The following is an 18,396-nucleotide window of genomic DNA, read 5'->3' as shown; positions in this document are numbered from 1 at the left end:
CTGTTCCTTGGATGTAATCATTGCATGGTGCAGTCTATTTACAATTATTGCACGCTGGGATGTGTCAGTACAAATTGTTTGCAACTGAACCACAGTACAACCTATATTGCCTGGCTCCAATCATTATATGATACAATATCTAACCACACTGTTTGCAATTATTGCACGACGAGTCTAACAACTGCCTGCTTGCAATTAATGCACACCGCGATGTCTGGCTATATCCTGGGTGCAGTTATTACATGGTGCAGTGTTTAGCTATTGAGTTTGCAATTACTGCACCGTGCAATCTACCTACCAGTTTACAATTACCCCGTGGTACGATGTCTACCTTCTACCCGTCTGCAATGAACTTACCGTACATTGCCTATGAATTGCACGGTTCAATATATAACTAGTCCCTGTTTGCAATTATTTCACGTTGCAATGTTTAATGATTCATTTTGCAATACCTAACTGTGCCTTGGACGGAGTCACCGCCTGGCGCGCATTGTGCATCTTTTACCACAGAATACAGTGTGCGCCCCTGTCGCCGGGTCAATGACTTGAAAGTACTTGCAGTGTGCGGTTGGCGTTGCGTGTAGCAACCAGTGGTAGTGGTGACGGGATTCTACCCACTAAACTGGCTTGCTCCTCTCTCTCGCTGTTTGGTTCACCGCTCCGTGCTTCACCGCACGAGTCGGAAAGAGACATCGGTGTCAAACGGCAGCGCTGTAGCTTCTGCTCTGAGCAGCGCTCAGACCCAGATGAAACGGCCAACGCTGTTACCGATCCTTCTCGCCAGCCTGGCGGCGGCGGCGGGGAAACACAGCTTCAGCTGGGATCTGAAAGGTAAAATCAGCCGGGCTGTCTCGGAATCCCATCCCGCGGTTCGTGCATTGGGTCGAGTTACACTTGATTTAGAGATCTACACCACTTCTTAAAGACCTGCTCTTATTTCTAGCGGGCGGTTCTGATTAGTAACAAGGCTTTATCTCTCTCATAAAACTTCGGTGTAAGTTTGCAGGTTGCAAACCTTTTCATCTGTTTAATAACAAGGCTTTATTTCTTGTAAAACTTCAGTGGATGCAGGTTGCAAACCTTTTCATCTGTTTAATAACAAGGCTTTATTTCTTATAAAACTTCAGTGTAAGTTTGCAGGTTGCAAACATTTTTATCTGTTTAATAACAAAGCTTTATTTCTCTCTTGTAAAACTTCGGTGTAAGTTTGCAGGTTGCAAACACTTTCCATCTGTTGTGCTGGTGAGCGAAACGGCGTCAATGTCTTATTGAAAAGTAGTGCAAAACAAAAATAAAAAGGGGCGTGTTGGGGGTCGAAGTTTGCAAATTGTGTGAATTTCACCTTGAAGTTTCCATGGTTTATTTGAAGCATTTAACATGAATAAGTAGACTAGCGCGGTTAATCTTTGCCTCATGCAAATCCACGGCGCAGAATTGGAGCTTTTGAGACACATTCCGTCACCATGGAGATTTCAGACCATGTCTGACATTTGCATTTTTATACTTTCATCACTTTTTTGTTTCAGAGTTGGCGCCTAAAGAGCGTTTTGCCATCCTGGCTCACCACAACCGTCTCAGGAGCAAAGTGCAACCTCCTGCAGCCAACATGCAGAAAATGGTGAGTTGGTGCCTCTTGCCCATGTGTAAGTGGCATTCTGCATTGATTGAACTGGGGGGGGCAATCAAAATGCTGTTGGAAGGCAGTGGGTGGGACATACGCAGGGTGTAATAGAGGGCTGTGGGTTGGACACACAGCGATATTGGTATGGGTATTGGTGTATCTGTATATGGGTGTGTGAGTGTGTATGTGTATATGGATGTATATGCATATGGATGTGTATGGGGTGTAATGGAGGGCAGTGTGTGGGGTGCTGGGGATAGAATGACTGAAGACAGTCAAGCTGTAACAGTGGGTTATCAATGAAATACATGGAAAGTAATAGAGGACACTCAGACACACAGAGAGCCAAAACAATCTGTGGTGGCTTTAGTATGTACCCACTGCAAACTTTGTGGTGTGCTACTACAGAGCCTGATAGGACAAACTTATTTTTGAGAAGCTGACCGTGCAACAGCCCATCTTGTAGCGTGCAGTCCATGGAGTAGGCCATGATGCAGTCAGGATAATACAGACAGTCCCTCAGTTAGAGGGAGCAATGCTAGTTGTATCAATGCCTGATGAATTTTTTGGTGTTATCCCATGATCTCAGCGCCCTCATTATCTCAGGGTCAGCATGGAATTAAGTGGAGAATTGTTGGAATTTGCACAAGCAACGTGACAGGGACTGACAGTGAGGTATATATACAAAGTGCCCTCAGAGGTACTGAGGTGCATAGCGCAGCTGTGACCAGTTCTGGTGCACAACCTATTGCAGGGACTGATGGTGAGATTCCGAGTGCAACGGTGAGTGAGTTTTGGATCTGCAGTATATCTGGCAATGAGATACACGGGCTTATAAATTTGTCTGTTAAGTGCCCATAAAATAGCCATTACATAGAAGAAAATGGTGTTGACCAATTTTGCACACATTTTAGCATGAATTTACATCAGTTATTAATAAAGGTGGATATCTTGTTGTGGGTAATTGGTGTGCACTAGCCATGTACTCTTGTATCTGTCTCGCTCATCTGGATGACATCATGTGTAGGCAGAAGGGACTAGTTTGGTTAAACACTTAGTTACTAGGTTAATTAGTTCACAACATTGTGGGCCGAAGGGCCTGTTCCTGTGCTGTACTGTTCTGTATACTGACAAAGACACACTATGTTCTATGTTCCTCCCCCACCCACCTACCTTCCCCCCCCTCACCTGGACTCACCTATCACCTGCCTATATTCTATGCTCCTCCCCCCCCCACCCCACCTTTTTATTCTGGCTTCTGTCCTCTTCCTTTCCAGTCCTGATGACGGGTTGCGACCCAAGGTGTCGACTGTTTATTTCCCTCCATAGATGCTGCCTGACCTGCTGAGTTCCTCCAGCACTTTTGTGTGTGTTGCTCCAGATTCCAGCATCATAGTGTCTCCGTTCTATGTTCTAACATCTGTGCAATGTCCAAAATTAGTCTAGATTGGGATTTTCCACGGCATTGGTCTCCATCATGATTAGCATTGGTCTCATTCGAATAAAAACACCTTTTAATAATGGTTAAAAACACCTTTTAATAAAGGGTCAGACACATTTCTCCTTCAAGCATAGGCAGAGTTCTACCCAACTTACTGCCAAACCTCAACTGGGATGGGAAGCACCACACCCCAAAGTGCTTCCAGCAGCCTCCAACCAAAGTGTCACGTGTGGTGTACCTTAGTGAGAATCTTGAGGCTGTGTTTTGGGGAGTGAGGCTGTTCGTAATTTCTGCAATGAGAGTAATTCAGGCACTCCTGTGCCTGGTTGTTGACTGGAGCTTTTTCCAATTGTCCATGGCCTTTTACTTCTCAATGATATCTTCCAAAAGTCAAGAGAAGCCATCCTGGCAAAGTGGGGGAAGCTTTCATTTTTGGTAACTCACACTTGCAAGTTTGGCATTTCGGCACTCGGAGAGGAGAGGGCCGAAGTGCAGTTTGACTGCACTACAGGGCTCCAAGGACATAAGCATTCATAGAGGGAGGGCTCTCATGCCCTTATGGACACCTCCCTGGCAACCTCTTGCCCATTGCACAAGGAAGGTGCCTCCTCAGTGCCACTGTCTGTCACAGTGTGCAGGTTCCTCTGTCCTGTTGGGAAAACTCAGTTTCTTCTGCCTCTCCCCACCCCTGTACCTTGTCAACGTTTCTGAGTAGCTGAGAAAGTCCTATCGTGTGATCCTTTAAGGACTGCTTCCTGATTCCAGAACTGTGAGGAAAGGTGCTACAAACGCAAGAAATTTGACCCCTTAATGCTTGCTGTAACAGAGCAACGTTCCACAAGGGACCCCACTGCCCGCATATTAGATTATGCAAACAAAGAAAAAACTGCAGATGCTGGAAACCTGAAATTAAAAGAGAAAAATGCTGGAAACACTCAGCCGGTCAGGCAGCATCTGTGGAAAGAGAAGCAGAGTTCATCTTTCAGGTCAGAACAGGGAAGGAGAGAGGTAAAGTTGCAGAGAGGATGGGGAAGAGGGCAAAAGGAATATTGCTGATAGGATGAAGACAGGGTAGCTGTGGGGATAAGTTGTGGACAAGGTCATATGGGCATTATTTTAGAATTGGTGGTGACAAATCTCACTTTGTTTAGAGGTTTGGAAGCAGTGACAGAGAGGCTACTAATGCTGTTTTTTGAAGCTGTGAAATGGTACAGACAAATGTCGAGGGCGAGAGAGGGTCAGGATTGAAGACGTGGTAAATACATATGTGGTATCTTGTGTCCATGAACTGACTTCGATCAGTCGGGGCTTGGATGAGGATGGTCCTGCTGCACTGTGGGAGGTCAGACCAGGTCATGACTGGAATAACTTCCTACCATTGTGGCTGTCTCCCATTCTGAATCAATACACTTGGTGTAGGGGAGAAAGAGAGAGAGAGAGAGCTCTGGCTCTTTCATATATCAGGTGACTGGAGGTGGGAGGTGGAGGAGTAGATGGTGAAGTCCAGTCTACTTAAATTAATTCCTGGAATAATAGGTTTCTGCGTAATTTATCTCAGAAGCTCTTTATCTGACTGAAATTTGATATCATGTGGCATTACTAGATAGATCACGGCTGTGTTTGGTCTACATTGGATTGACTGAGGCTGTAGTCACTGCATGACCAATCTCTGAAAGGAGTCAAAATAACAGTGAGGCAACAGCTTTCTTTGTATGGGGATTGCATGCTACAGGACTGGGTTTTACACTATTAGCATCTCAGAAAAAGGGTTATCCTGTCAGGCTCCCTGTTAACACACCACAAAGACCCTGTGTTTGCACAGGGGGTACATACTAACCCCACCACAGATTTTGTGGCTCTCGATCACAGAGTGCCAAATAGCATCCCTGCACTGACAATTAACAACTACCTCCTTCACATTTAAATTGCTGCATTTTTTTTCTTACTTCCTCTTTGCTCTCTGTTAATCTAATCTTCCTTTCCCCTTCTCGTTTTTCCTTTCTGTGCCTGACTCGACATTGAATCTGCTTTTCCTCTTTAGTCTTCCTCCTTAAATCCTTCAATCTGATTGGCTGCTCATTCTGGTCAGACTGATCCCAGGTACTCTGTTTCAGAAAAGGCAGGCCTTAGTAGTTAGTAGTACCTTTCCTCACAGCTCTGACCTTGAAGTGGCCTTAAAGGGTCACACCACATCTCCCCTAAATGGTCAACTACTTTGCAAAATTTCCTGGAGGTTAACTGGGTGTGGTCATATTGGACAGATGCCATTCAGTCATCAGTTACAATAAATTCTGGACCATTGCCTGTGATTTTCTGCCTTCTGGAATTAAATGAAATGAAATACGGTCCCAGCTTCAGCATGTTACAAAGTGTGAAAGGTCCTGGCTGATATTATCGGCAGTGAGTGCATATATCAATATCACCGGATTTTACTGGGTCAGGACTTGCTGTGACAATCCAATCTCTGAAGACCCTGACTGGCAGTGTCAGCCCTGGCTACATTTGGGCAATTATTTCCTTTAAGACAATCTGCAGTATTTTGACTTAGCAACCTGTTTTAATACTAACCAGCTTCACTCATCTAACCACTGGAGAAAAAGAACTTGCTCGTGCATGACTGTGTTGTTGTGTTGTATCACTGGGGTTTGGGGCAGGTAGTGATTTGTTTAGAAATTGTGATGAGCTTAGTCAGGTTGCTGTTTTCTTCCAAGTATGATATAACAAGAAATGTCTGAGAGTTTTTCTGGAGTTAACTTGTTTTCTTTCACTCAGATGATTAAGACAAATGTAAATTCTCGAAGACTTTCAAGTGTTTTTTACTTTGGACCTTTGTAGATTCCCAGTTACTCAGAAAATTCATTGTCTTGTTTCAAATCTATTTAAAATCATGTTATTTCCTGTGCCTAGCCTGCAGCTTCATCAGGTCACAGGAAGGATAGAAACACCCAGGCCACACCTCATTAAGCCAGGTTATGTGTAGACTAAAACCTGCCATATCTGGTCTGGCATTGGGCCTCTGAGGAGTAGCCTGACTGGGTCAAAAGTTTGTGTATCCCCAAGTTTATTTCAGCCTGGTGGGCAATGGACAGTTTTCCTCATGTTCTCTTACCAATCAACTGCAGCTGCCTGGTACCAATTGCCTTTGAGTCCCCGAGCTTGAGCACACGACTTAGGCTGCAACGCTCAGTGCTTTCTCCAGTGAGTGCTGATCTTTGTAAGGACGAGAGGTTACACTGAGTCCTCTCCCTGCCACCTGGGGTGAAGGTAGAAAATCTCTGAGGGCAAGAGAATTCTGAGCGGTGTCCTGGCTAATGGTGATCCTTCACTAGGCGAAAGTAACTGGTCACTATCCTATTGCTGACTTTGCAAAGGTATATAGAACTGGATTCCGCATTTTCTGTCCTCATAACAGTGACTGAGATGTGTAAAGGCTTGGAGGGCTCAGTCAGTAAATGGGAAGGTCTCATGAAGTTATACATTAGGGAAACAGGCCATTTGGCCCACCACCTCCATGCTGACCAGTGGACACCCATCCATATTAACCCATCTACCAGCACTTAGTCGGTAGCCTTCTTTGCTTTGGCAATTCAAGACACTTCTTAAATGCTGTCAGTAACTCTGCTTCCTCAGTTCTCTCCAGCAGTGTTTTCTAGGTCACTTCCAGAAAGATCAGAAACCAGAGGTCGTAGATTCACAACAATTGTTTTGGGGGGGGGGGGAGAGAATGGAGGGGAGAGAAGGAGAATGTTCTTCTCCAAGAGTGTGGTAGGGATCTGGAACTCACTGTCTGGGAGGGAGGGAGAGGCAGAAATCCCCGTCAGATTTAAACAGAACTTGTGTGTCTACTTGAGGAGCCATGACCTTCCAGGACCCAGTGCTGGAAGATGCGACTCGGTTAGGTGATCCTTTTTTTTGGATGGCACAGACACAACAGGCTGAATGGTCTCCTGTGTTGTAAATTTTCCATGTGAACACTTTCAGAAAGTACTCCATTGAGTGCAGCACACAATGGGAATATCCAAAAATCACAAATGGTGCTATATACATGCAGGTCTTTATTCTAATTGTTATGTTAGTTTAATGATTCCTTCCAGCTCAAAAGCTCACCGCTCATCTCTAGGTGCCATCAAAAGAACATAAGAAGGTAGAAGCAGGAGTAGTCCACTCGGCCCCTCAAACCTGCCCCACCGTTCAATTTCATCACAGTTGATCTGCCCCAAGCAGATCTCTTCTGCGCCCATTCCCACAGTTCTCAATTCCCAGATCTTTCAAAGGGCAAAGATTCCCCCATAAAAGGACAATTTAAGACCTAAATGCTAAGTAAATAGCTTCAACCTAGAACAGTTGGAGAGAGAATGGAGATGGAGGAGAGGAAGTTGAGTCCCTATCCTTTTTCAGTAGACGAGGACATTTTTGAGTGTGATAGCCTTTCCATAGCTGTGTTTCAGAGAGAAAAAAAGAATTTCCATGGTTACCAGTGTTCTAATCCAACCCTACAGCAGAATAAACTCCCAGCTATGACCTAAACCATGTGTCAGGAAACTCTGTACGAGAGTAAAGTACCAGTTAATTAATTGACCTAATATTTGGTAATATAATCTCTAAGAATACCTGTCAATAACTCACAAACAACTCAGTACACTTTCTTCAGATCCTTTGTTGCTCGCTATTTCAACAACTAGCAAATAATACACTGCCTTCCATCTACATTCAGGTGCAATTTATTCCCCCTGCCATACACCTCCCCCCCCTTAAAAAAAAGTTCCTACAAATGATCAAGAAGAGACTTTATGTGATCTAGGAAGTCTGCTGACTGTGGGTGAGGGGGTTCAGTATAGTGGGACAGGAGTGTTAGAGCATTGATACCCAGTGAAAGAGCACTAATCCCTCAGATCTGTCACTCCCTGCCGATGTAAGGAGATTTCAACCTAGTTCCCACAAAGATATATTTTCAGTGGTTGGCTTGGAGAAATTTAGCCAACAATAAGCTGTAATAAAGACAGGAAAGTTGCAGGTTGGCAATGTATCTCCTTCATTCAGGCCCTAGTACTGAAATTGTTGGACTAAGGGTTATCACTGGTGTAGCCTGCCCTGAAGTAGCATCTTTATATGTTGTAAAATATCCCCCAAGGCACTTCATTGGGGCTTTATCAAACAGAATCTGACACCGAACCACACAAGGTGATACTAGGACACTTCAGTCAAAGCAGCGCAGTGGTCGGTGCCACTGTCTCACAACTCCAGCGACCCAGGTTCGATCCTGACCTCCAGTGCTGTCAATTTGGAGTTTGCACGTTCTCCCTGTGACTGCGTGGATTTTCCCTGGGAATTCTAGTTTCCTTCCATATCTCAAGGACAGGCTGGCGGGTGAATCGGCCGCTATAAGTTGCACCTGAGTGTGGATGAATGGCAAAAAGGGGGAGTTGATGAGTATGTGAGAAAGAATAGGTTGCAGGGGAATAGTTGGGGGGAGGGGACTAATGGGATTGCTTTACTGAATGCCAGCATGGACCCAGTGGGCTGAATATCCTCCTTCTGTGCTATAGTAAGTAAGAAAGAGAGATTTTAAGCAGCATCTTATGGGAGGAGAGATAAGGAGATGGTGAGGGAATTCTAGAGATATGGGACTTAGAACTGAAGGCAAAGTCGCCAGTGAATATTGCATTAATTGCTGCAGGCTGCAGTAGTGCACATGTCAGGACAGATGATTCACCAGCAGTGGCATCCTGTATTTTTGTCATACTGGCTGCAGAGATTGCTGTTGGATTTTATTTTTAATTGGTAATTGATTTATTGTTGTCACATGTACCAAGATACGGTGAAAAACTTTGTTTTCCATACGGATCATTTCAAAACATAGGTATGTCAAGGTAGTACAAAGGGAAAAGCAATAACAATGCAGAATATAGTGTTACAGTTACAGAGAAAGTGCAGTGCAGGTGGACAATAAGATGCAAGGGCCACAATGAGATAGATTGTGGGATTAAGAGTTCATCTTTACCATACAAGAGCTCGTTCAAGAGTCTTATAACAGTGGGATATTAGCTGTCCTTGAGCCTGGTGGTGTGTGATTACAAGCTTTTGAATCTTCTGCCCGATGGGAGAGGGGAGAGGAGAGAATGACCGGGGTGGCATCTTTGATTATATTAGCTGCTTTCCCCAGGCAGCGGGAAGTATAGACAGAATCCGTGGAAGGGAGGCTGACTTTCATCATGGACTCAGTTGTGTCCACAACTCCTTGCAGTTTCTTGGGGTCTTGAGCAGCGCAGTTGCCGTACCAAGCTGTGATGCATCCGGATAGGATGCCTTCGGTGGTGTATCTATAAAAATTGGTGAGGGTCAACAGACTTCGCCATTATTCTCATCCCAAATTCCCAGCTCTTATGGTTGACAGAGAAGGATGGGGATGTACAGTGAAGAACCATTGACTGGAGCCATCTGCACTGTGCCTTTAAATACTGGTTGTATCAGTGGTTGAAGTGCTAAAAACTGACTTTGCCTTTAACTGGGCTGTGGTAGTCTCTACACATCTCCAGTGACTCAGATTCAATCCTAACCTTGGTTGCTGACTGTGTGGAGTTTGCACATTCTCCCCATTTCCGCCCACTGCTCCGTTTTCCTCCCACATCCCAACGACATGCTGCTAGGTTTATTGGCCACTGTATGTTTCCCCCTTAGTGTAAGTAAGTGGCAAAAGAACAAAGGGGAGGTGATGGGTGTTGTAAGAGAAAAATTTGCAGGCCTGCAGGGGAATAAGGAGAGGGGAATGGGATTGCTTCGTTGGGAGTCAACATTGATAGACTGAATGGCTAAGAAAATTATTTATTAACAGTCTGTATTTTTGAGCAAACTGGGTCAGACTGCAACAACAACGCAGGGAGTGCAAGGGAGGAAGATGTTTAATATGTGACTTTTTGAGACTTCAGCTATTATTGCTGTCCTTAGGAAAATGCTCTGGCTCAATGGGTGCTTTCTTGCTTCAGAGAGTGGGTCCAAGACCCACTTTAGAAGCCTAGGCTCAAAGCCTAGGCTCGCCCTCTGGGTGTAGTACCGTGGAGAGATGCATTATCCGTAGTGCTGCCCACTTAGTTGAGGTGGTAAACCATTGCCCTCTCAGGTGGCTCTGCAAGGTTCCAAAGCACCGTTCTAAGAAAAATTGAGGAGCTCTCCCAGTGACATGGCCAATGATTAGCCCTCAATTATCATCATATAAATAGATGATCTCGTTGTCCATCCCATTGCTGTGCTTGGAATCTTGCAATGTATAGAAAATCAAAGCATAGTATTTTCATTAACCCTATCATTTCACTCCTGTGTTTACTCAGAGCAGTGCCAATGAGCTTAACCTTGAATTCTTGAAAAATTCTGGGCCGTTTAGAAGGTTGTGTGACCTTGCCTTCAACTGAATGCTTTGCTATAGCCTGGCCTAGCCTGTAACAGCCCTTTTGCTTGGGGCATTGTTCAAGTGCTGTAACGTTACTGTTTGAAGTGCCTCGCCCTGTCTGAGTTTGCAAGGGCATCTGACCTCAAATCTTGTTTCATATTTGTATTGTTTTACATTATCATTGGTAGGTTGAACACTGCCAGTCAAGGCTGGTAGGGAGGGGAGGGCAACAATGTTAGTCACTGATTTAAGAGGCATTGGGAACTCCAGCCTCATCTGATTAGGACATCCCAGAGAATGTTGTATTTGAAAATTTGTTCTAGGGAAGTGGCCAGAACTGATACGGTTGGCAAGATGGCATATAGGGGCAGGAGAGGACCATATGGGCCTACTGCACTGTTCAGTTTGATCTCCTTAACTCCAGATCCCATGTTGGGCTTCCATCATCTTTAGAGATGCAGCTTGTTAATTTTGTTTGCCCCCTTCCCCCCCCCCCCCCCACATCCCAAAGATGTGCGGGTTGGTAGGTTAATTGACTGCTGTAAATTTCTCCTAGTACATAAGTAAGTGGTAGAATCTGAGGGGAATTGTAGGAAATATGGGGAGAACAAAATGGGAAGGCAGGGAGGAGGTACAGAAGCCTGAAGTCCCACACCACGAGGTTCAGGACCAGGCATCTGAACAACCTGAACCCTACCTCAGCAATGGAACACTACACATCATCTTTTGCACTACCATGGACTTGTCTTCAATTGTGTCTTTGTTTTTCTTCTGCACTGAGGTCTTGCTTTTGTGCAGTCTTTATTTCACTAAATAGTATAATTTTATGTATAATTTATATTCTGTGCGGTGTCTGTACCAACTTGCCTGTGGTGCTGCTGCAAGCAAGCTTTTCATTATATTGTACCTCACTGTACTTGTGCACATGACAATAAACTTGACAATTTGATGACTTGGATTAGTGTAAATGGATGCTTGATGGTTAGTGGGTTGAAGGACCTGTTATCTTGCTGTATAACTCTATGACACTAGAGAAGTTGGTCTTGACTCATTTAGAACATAGAACATTATAGCACAGTACAGGCCCTTCAGCCCACAATGTTGTGCTGACATTTTATCCTGCTCTAAGATCTAGCTAACCCTTCCCTCCATTTCTCTATTATTCATGTGTCTATCTAAGAGTCTCTTAAATGTCCCTAATGTATCTGCCCCCACAACCTCTGCCGGCAGTGCGTTCCACGCACCCACCGCTCTCTGTGTAAAAAAAAACTTACCTCTGACATCCCCCTTATACCTTCATTCAATCACCTTAAAATTATGCCCCCTCATGTTAGCTATTTTCACCCTGGGAAAAAGTCTCTGACTGTCCACTCGATCTATGCCTCTTATCATCTTGTACACCTCTATCAAGTCACCTCTCATCCTCCTTCTCTCCAAAGAGAAAACTCACTCAACCTATCCTCATAAGACGTGCTCTCTAGTCCCGGCAGCATTCTGGTAAATCTCCTCTGCACCCTCCCTAAAGGTTCCATATCCTTCCTATAATGAGGTGACCAGAACTGAACACAATACTCCAAGTGTGGTCTAACCAGAGTTCTATAGAGCTGCAATATTACCTCGCGGCTCCTGAACTCAATACCCCGACTAATGAAGGCCAACACACCATACGCCTTCTTAACAACCCTATCGACCTGCACGGCAACCTTAAGGGATCTATGAACGTGGATCCCAAGATCCCTCTGTTCCTCCACACTGCTAAGAGATACTCTCAAACATAATAGTTCTGACTGCAAATGGTTGGCACATGCATTTCCCTGATGGATACAGCAAGCTCGTTTGATTTTAACAGCTATCTGGAAGCTTTTGTTTATAGTTATGTATTTTCTGATGCTAGTTCCTGAATTTCCAGTTTTAATAAAATTCAGTTTCCCAGTTGGATTGGGAACTTGTGATCCTTGGCTTTCTTATCATCCAATTGTGCAGTCACAAGAGAGGTAAGTCTTGGGTGGTTGTGGTGACTCCAAATAGGATGTTGACTCTGTGTTTCTCTGATCTTTTGGTCTCTAGTCCACCACCTCCTTCCTCAACCCCTCCCCCAACTACACACACACACTCTTTGCCACACCCGTCGGCGACCGTGGACTCCCTCTCCAAACGTCCACCTCACGACCACTCTTCCTTCCTTCAAGAGGATTATTAAAGTCAGCCCTTTCAGTTGTTTGTTCTTTTGGCCCCACCTTTTTGGATTGGTGTCATTTTCCCATGAAGCTCCTTGAGGCGCCTTATAACATTTAGAGTCCAACATAGATCATGTTGTCCAGGGCTAGTGTAACAAGCAGACAGTTTGTTTGAGGGAGGGGAATGAAGTAATTGGAGAGCTGGGGCAGAATTGTGTGCTATCATGCGCATAATCAGTGAGACTCCTTGAGGGGAAAAGTGTTACAAACATGGTTGAAGTACAGTGGAGTGATTGTTATTACTTCTTATACTTTTCCTTTCACTTGCTCTCTGGTATTGGTATTGGTTTATTATTGTCACTTGTACCGAGGTACAGTGAAAAACTTGTCTTACATACCGATCATACAGGTCAATTCATTACACAGTGCTGTTACATTGAGTTAGTACAGAGTGCATTGATGTAGTACAGGTAAAAACAATAACAGTACAGAGTAAAGTGTCACAGCTACAGAGAAAGTGCAGTGCAATAAGGTGCAAGGTCACAACAAGGTAGATCGCGAGGTCATAGTCCATCTCACTGTATAAGCGAACTGTTCAATAGTCTTATCACAGTGGGTTAGAAGCTATCCTTAAGTCTGGTGGTACGTGTCCTCAGGCTCCTGTGTCTTCTGCCTGATGGGAGAGGAGAGAAGAGAGAATGACCCGGGTGGGTGAGGTCTTTGATTATGCTGGCTGCTTCACCAAGGCAGCAAGAGGTAAAGAGTCCAAGGAGGGGAGGCTGGTTTCCGTGACCCGCTGGGCTGTGTCCACAACTGTCTGCAATTTCTTGCAGTCCTGGGCAGAGCAGTTGCCATACCAAGCTGTGATGCATCCAGATAGGATGCTTTCTATGGTGCATCGATAAAAGTTGGTGAGTGCCAAAGGGGACATACTGAATTTCTTCAGCCTCCTGAGGAAGCAGAGGCGCTGGTAAACTTTCTTGGCCATGGCATCTACTTGATTTGACCAGGACAGGCTATTGGTGATGTTCACTCCTAGGAATTTGAAGCTCTCAACCCTCTTGACGTCAGCACTGTTGACGTGGACAGGTGCATGTCCACCTCCCCTTTCCTGAAGTCAATGACCAACTCTTTTGTTATGTTGACATTGAGGGGAAGGTTGTTGTCATAACACCATGTCACTAAGCTCTCTATCTCCTTCCTGTACCCCGACTCATCGTTATTTGAGATTCGGCCTGCTACGGTGGTATCATCTGCAAGCTTGTAGATGGAGTTACAGGAGAATCTGGCCACTCAGTCATGAGTATATAGGGAGTAGAGTAGAGGGCTGAGGACGCAGCCTTGTGGGGCACCAGTGTTGAGAATAATCGTGCTGGAGGTATTGCTGCCTATCCTCACTGATTGCGGTCTGTTGGTCAGAAAGTCAAGGATCCAGTTACATAAGGAGGTATTGAGTCTCAGGTCTCGGAGCTTGGTGACGAGTTTGCTTGGAATTATAGTATTGAAGGCAGAGCTGTAGTCAATAAACAATAGTCTAATGTAGGTGTCTTTACCATCCAGATACTCCAGTGCTGAGTGTAGGGCCAGGGAGATGGTATCCGCTGTAGACCTGTTTCGATGATAGGCGAATTGCAGTGGGTCGAGGTTGTCTGGGAGACTGGAGTTGATGCGTGCCATGACCAGCCTGTCAAAGCACTTCATGATGGTGGATGTCAGAGCCACTGGTTGGTAGTCATTAAAGCATGTTACCTTGTTTTTCTTCGGTACCGGGATGATAGTGGTCTTCTTAAAACAGGAGGGAACCTGAGATTGAAGAAGGGAGAGGTTAAATATGTCTACAAATACTCCCGCCAGCTGATCAGCACAAGATCTGAGCACTTGGCCAGGGACACCATCTGGGCCAGATGCTTTCCTCATGTTCACTTGCCAGATGACTGATCTTACATCCTCGACGGTGACCACAGGTTCAGTAAAGATGAGAGAAGAGATTTATGAAGATGTTGCCAAGAGTGGTTTAGCTGTGAGGAAAGATTGGTTAGACTGGGCTATGATTATCTTTTGGAATAGAGGAGGCTAAGGGGAGATTAAATTGAAGTGTGAGAGACCTGTACAGAATGTATAAGAACGATTTATTATCCTTAGTGCCAGGATCAAGCATCTCCTTCCCAATGGCTAGGGCAGAGTTGCAGGTTAATGGAAGCAGGACCTTAAGGTTTAATGGTCTGCTGATATCCTGGTCAGCTAGAATTTCTTCACTCTTCATGCAAGTTTATAAGATGGCCTATTTACTACACCTCACTGCACATGTAGTTCATTCCATTCAGTAATAAATAGGCGTGCCTTTCGTTTCATAGTGTTCTAATACTTGTGTCAGACAGAGGATGATAACCAGAAGGCATTGATTTAAAGTAATCAATGAGGAGTTAGGGGGAAGCTGAGGAAAATATTCGGTAGACATCTCGAACTGTGCCTGGAAGGGCGGTGGAGGCAGAAACCCTCATCATCATCACATTGTCAGGATGAACATTAAACAATCTGCTAGAGGAACTCAACGAGTCAAGCAGCATCTTTGGGAGGAAAGGAATTGTCGACATTTCGGGTTGAAACCCTGGGTTCCCCCCAGCAGATTACTTGTTGCTTCAGATACCAGCATCTGCAGTCTCTTGTGTCAGTACGAGCACTTATGTGCTGTAAACTGTGAGGCTGAAGACTGAGGGGGTGGAAAGTGGGGTTAATCTCAACAGCCTGGCATGGACTCGAAGGGCCAAATGGCCTCCCTGGTGCCATAACTGTCCTCCACTCTGTGAGCACCCAAGATCAGCTCAAATGGCAGCCTGCATCCTAGGGTTGAGACAAGTTGCTAAGTGTTTTTGTGCTAACATCAGCTGTGCCCGTCACTGTAACCTTGTGCTTATAATATCTCTCCATGATATTGTATCCGTGATCCTGCCAGTCAAAGTGAAGAACATTCCCCTGGAACACTGTTGATTCCTTTGGAGGCTGCAGTGTTCACTCCTGCTCAGGATCCTTTTCCCACTGATTGATTGATAGATAGTTACCAGGAAGATTCGTGGTGGTTTTATTTCAGCCGGGTGGTTTAACCCGTGAGCAATGTGTGCAATTTCCTTCCTTGTTTGTCACTTTGAGGTCCTGATTTGATCTGCTTTAATGCAGCTTAAGCCGTGGCTCTCACCCATGTATTTATAACTTGGAAGCATTGCTTTAGCGTCGGTCCTCATTCCAGCTGTTATCCCTCTTCATGTCAGGAGGATGCAGGCCGGGGATATTAAGAATTAGGGTTGCTATAGTATTCAAACCTGGACAGTAATAGCCCTCAAACCCTGGAGATGTCAGAACCATATTGTGGTCCTCAGTGCCTCCTTTAAGCAGGTGGCCTCCTGGCATAGCAATTTGGCTTCCAAGTTCAGTGATACCCTGGCAAACAATCAACATCTGTCCTCCAGCTGCTGCCGTGTCACACTGCGGCCGTGGGAACTTCCCTCCTCCTCCTCACAGACTAGCTCTTTGGCATGCTGCAGGCTGGCTCCAGCAGACAGCTTGGTCCACTGTAACTCCAAAGAATCACCCTTGTTCTCAGGCTTGGCTCCAGATGGGACAACCTGCCTATGACTCAGAAGCCTGTGTACTTCAACTCCCGTTCCAGAGCATGCCATCTGAAGTGACACCATTGGTGCAGTACCAAGGGAGTGCCGCACTGTCATGACACGTTTCTCGGGAGCCGCCTTAAGGCTAAAAGGGAAACTGCTGGAAACACTCAGGCAGCATCAGTTAACGTTTCGCCTCTACCTGCGGGAAGAGAAATAGAGTTTAATGTTTCATATCTTCAAAGACTTGAAATGTTTACTATTTCTCTTTCCGTAGATGCTGTGTGACCTGTTGAGTGCACCCAGCATTTTTTTTCTACTTTTATTTCAGATTTCCAGCATTTGCTGTTTTCTGATTTTTCAGCTTAAACTGAGGCTCTGTTTGCCCCTTCAGATGAATATAAAAGATTTCGTGGCATTACTTTAAAAAAAGAACAGAGGAATGCCCATCCCAGTGTCCTGGCCAATAACTGTAAATTGGGATATCATAAAAATAGCAGAGTTCTGTAGGTTGGTGTTGCAGTGCACAATGTTTCAGGGCTTAAATGTTTTTTTTTCTTGCTATGTGTGAAATGGCAAGGATAGGCTACTGTTACTGTTTGTAGAACCCTGTGTCTCTATAGCCTAGGGTGTTGTGTAGGATGGTGGGGTTCTGGAGGATGGAGGTGTAGCATGCAGGATTGTAACCTTTTGTATTTTGGGTTAAAGGTAAGAGAAAGCAGAATTCTACAGTTTAAGGCTCAGCTCTAGGTTTTGGTTATTGCATACAAATCTGTGCTGCAAAATACGTATTGCAGTATTTGTGGTCACAGAGTGTACAGTGATATAGTTGGGTTAAGGTTTGTAAACTAGGACAGTTTGCTGGGTTGGGTTTGCACTGTACTACATAATCATTTTATAAATAGGGTAAACATTTTACAGAGTACATTGCAGCTAGTAGAGCAGATCATTGGTTTGAATTAGTGTGTAAAGCAACAGGATTGTGTTTGGGATCAATGGAGTTTGGACTGGGAGTCATAGAACTATACAACACAGAAACAGGCCCTTAGGCCCAGCTCGTCAATGCCGACCAAGTTGTCTACCTGAGCTAGTCCCATTTGCCCACGTTTGGCTCATACCCGCTAAACCTTTCCTATCCATGTATCAGTCTAAATGTCTTCTAAATGTTGTAATTGTACCCACCTCTACCATTTCCTCTGGCAGCTCGTTCCATATACCCACCACCCTCTGCGAGATAAAGTTGCCTCTCAAGTCCCTTTTAAATCTTTCCCCTCTCATCTTAAACCTGTGCCGTCTAGTTTTAGACTCCTCTACCCTGGGAAAAAGTCTGCAACCATTCACCTTATCGATGCCCCTCATGATTTTATATACCTCTGTAAGGACTCATTGCGATTACAAGTTGCTAGTTGTTTATCCAAAACTGTCAGAACTCTCTGGTGCACGCATGAAGCAGCGCGACCCATGTAAATCCATTCACTGTACTGCACTGTTACTGGCAAGCAAACCGGAGGCCAAATGAGAACACAAGCTTTCAGTCATTACACATTGTGTTGATGCCAGATTCACTGTACCCGTTAGATCTGAGGAATCTGAATGAGCCCTTTGAGCCAAGTGCTTGCTTCCTTCCTTGACACAGAAAGGTTTAGTTGGAAGACGGTCTTCAAAGCTGATGCTTGTCACAAAGCATGGCCGTAACCTGGTAACAATCCCATGCGCATTCATTGGCTGTTTGGGGATGAGGAGTGGGTGGGGGAGAGCTGTCAGTCAGTGATATAAGAGATGATATATATTCAAAGTGAAAAGGCTATTGGGATACTTGGCTTCCTCTGATACGAAGTGGACTAACTGTGGACAAGCCTTGCAGTATGGTCATACCCTTCCCCAAACAAAGCTGCAAGATGAACCGAAATTAATCGTTCCTTATTTTATTTAGCAAAGATAAGGCTTGGGAATCTTTGTCCAACTGTTCTGGGCAGTGCAGGAGAAACCCCATTGTAGCTGGAGATATGGCAACGGGGTGACAACATTTCTGAGGAAGTTCCCACACAGGGTCTTTAACATTGATCAGTTCTTTATTCGGTGCCTTTTGCAACTTTACTGGCATTGAGACCTGCCATGAGTGCAAGGTGTAATTGAAAATCCAGGTCTTCATGGAAATAGGAAAGAGC

At 44.9% G+C, this 18,396-nt stretch overlaps 1 protein-coding gene across 2 annotated transcripts in view; it reads left to right on the top strand.

The window, feature by feature from the left end:
* Window positions 1-536: 536 nt before the first annotated feature.
* Window positions 537-18,396, top strand: part of LOC127571474 (C-type lectin domain family 18 member A-like) — a 48,560-nt gene continuing 30,700 nt past the window's right edge. For both annotated transcript variants that reach the window (XM_052017883.1, XM_052017874.1), the window contains exons 1-2: window positions 537-831; window positions 1,527-1,618. In XM_052017883.1, coding sequence (XP_051873843.1) covers window positions 747-831; window positions 1,527-1,618 — 177 coding nt within the window. In that variant the 5' untranslated portion in view covers window positions 537-746. The remainder of the gene's footprint in view (window positions 832-1,526; window positions 1,619-18,396) is intronic.

This window comes from Pristis pectinata, chromosome 1 (assembly GCF_009764475.1).
Source record: "Pristis pectinata isolate sPriPec2 chromosome 1, sPriPec2.1.pri, whole genome shotgun sequence".
Classification (NCBI taxonomy): Eukaryota; Metazoa; Chordata; class Chondrichthyes; order Rhinopristiformes; family Pristidae; genus Pristis; species Pristis pectinata.
This window is presented reverse-complemented; position numbering and strand designations above follow the sequence as displayed.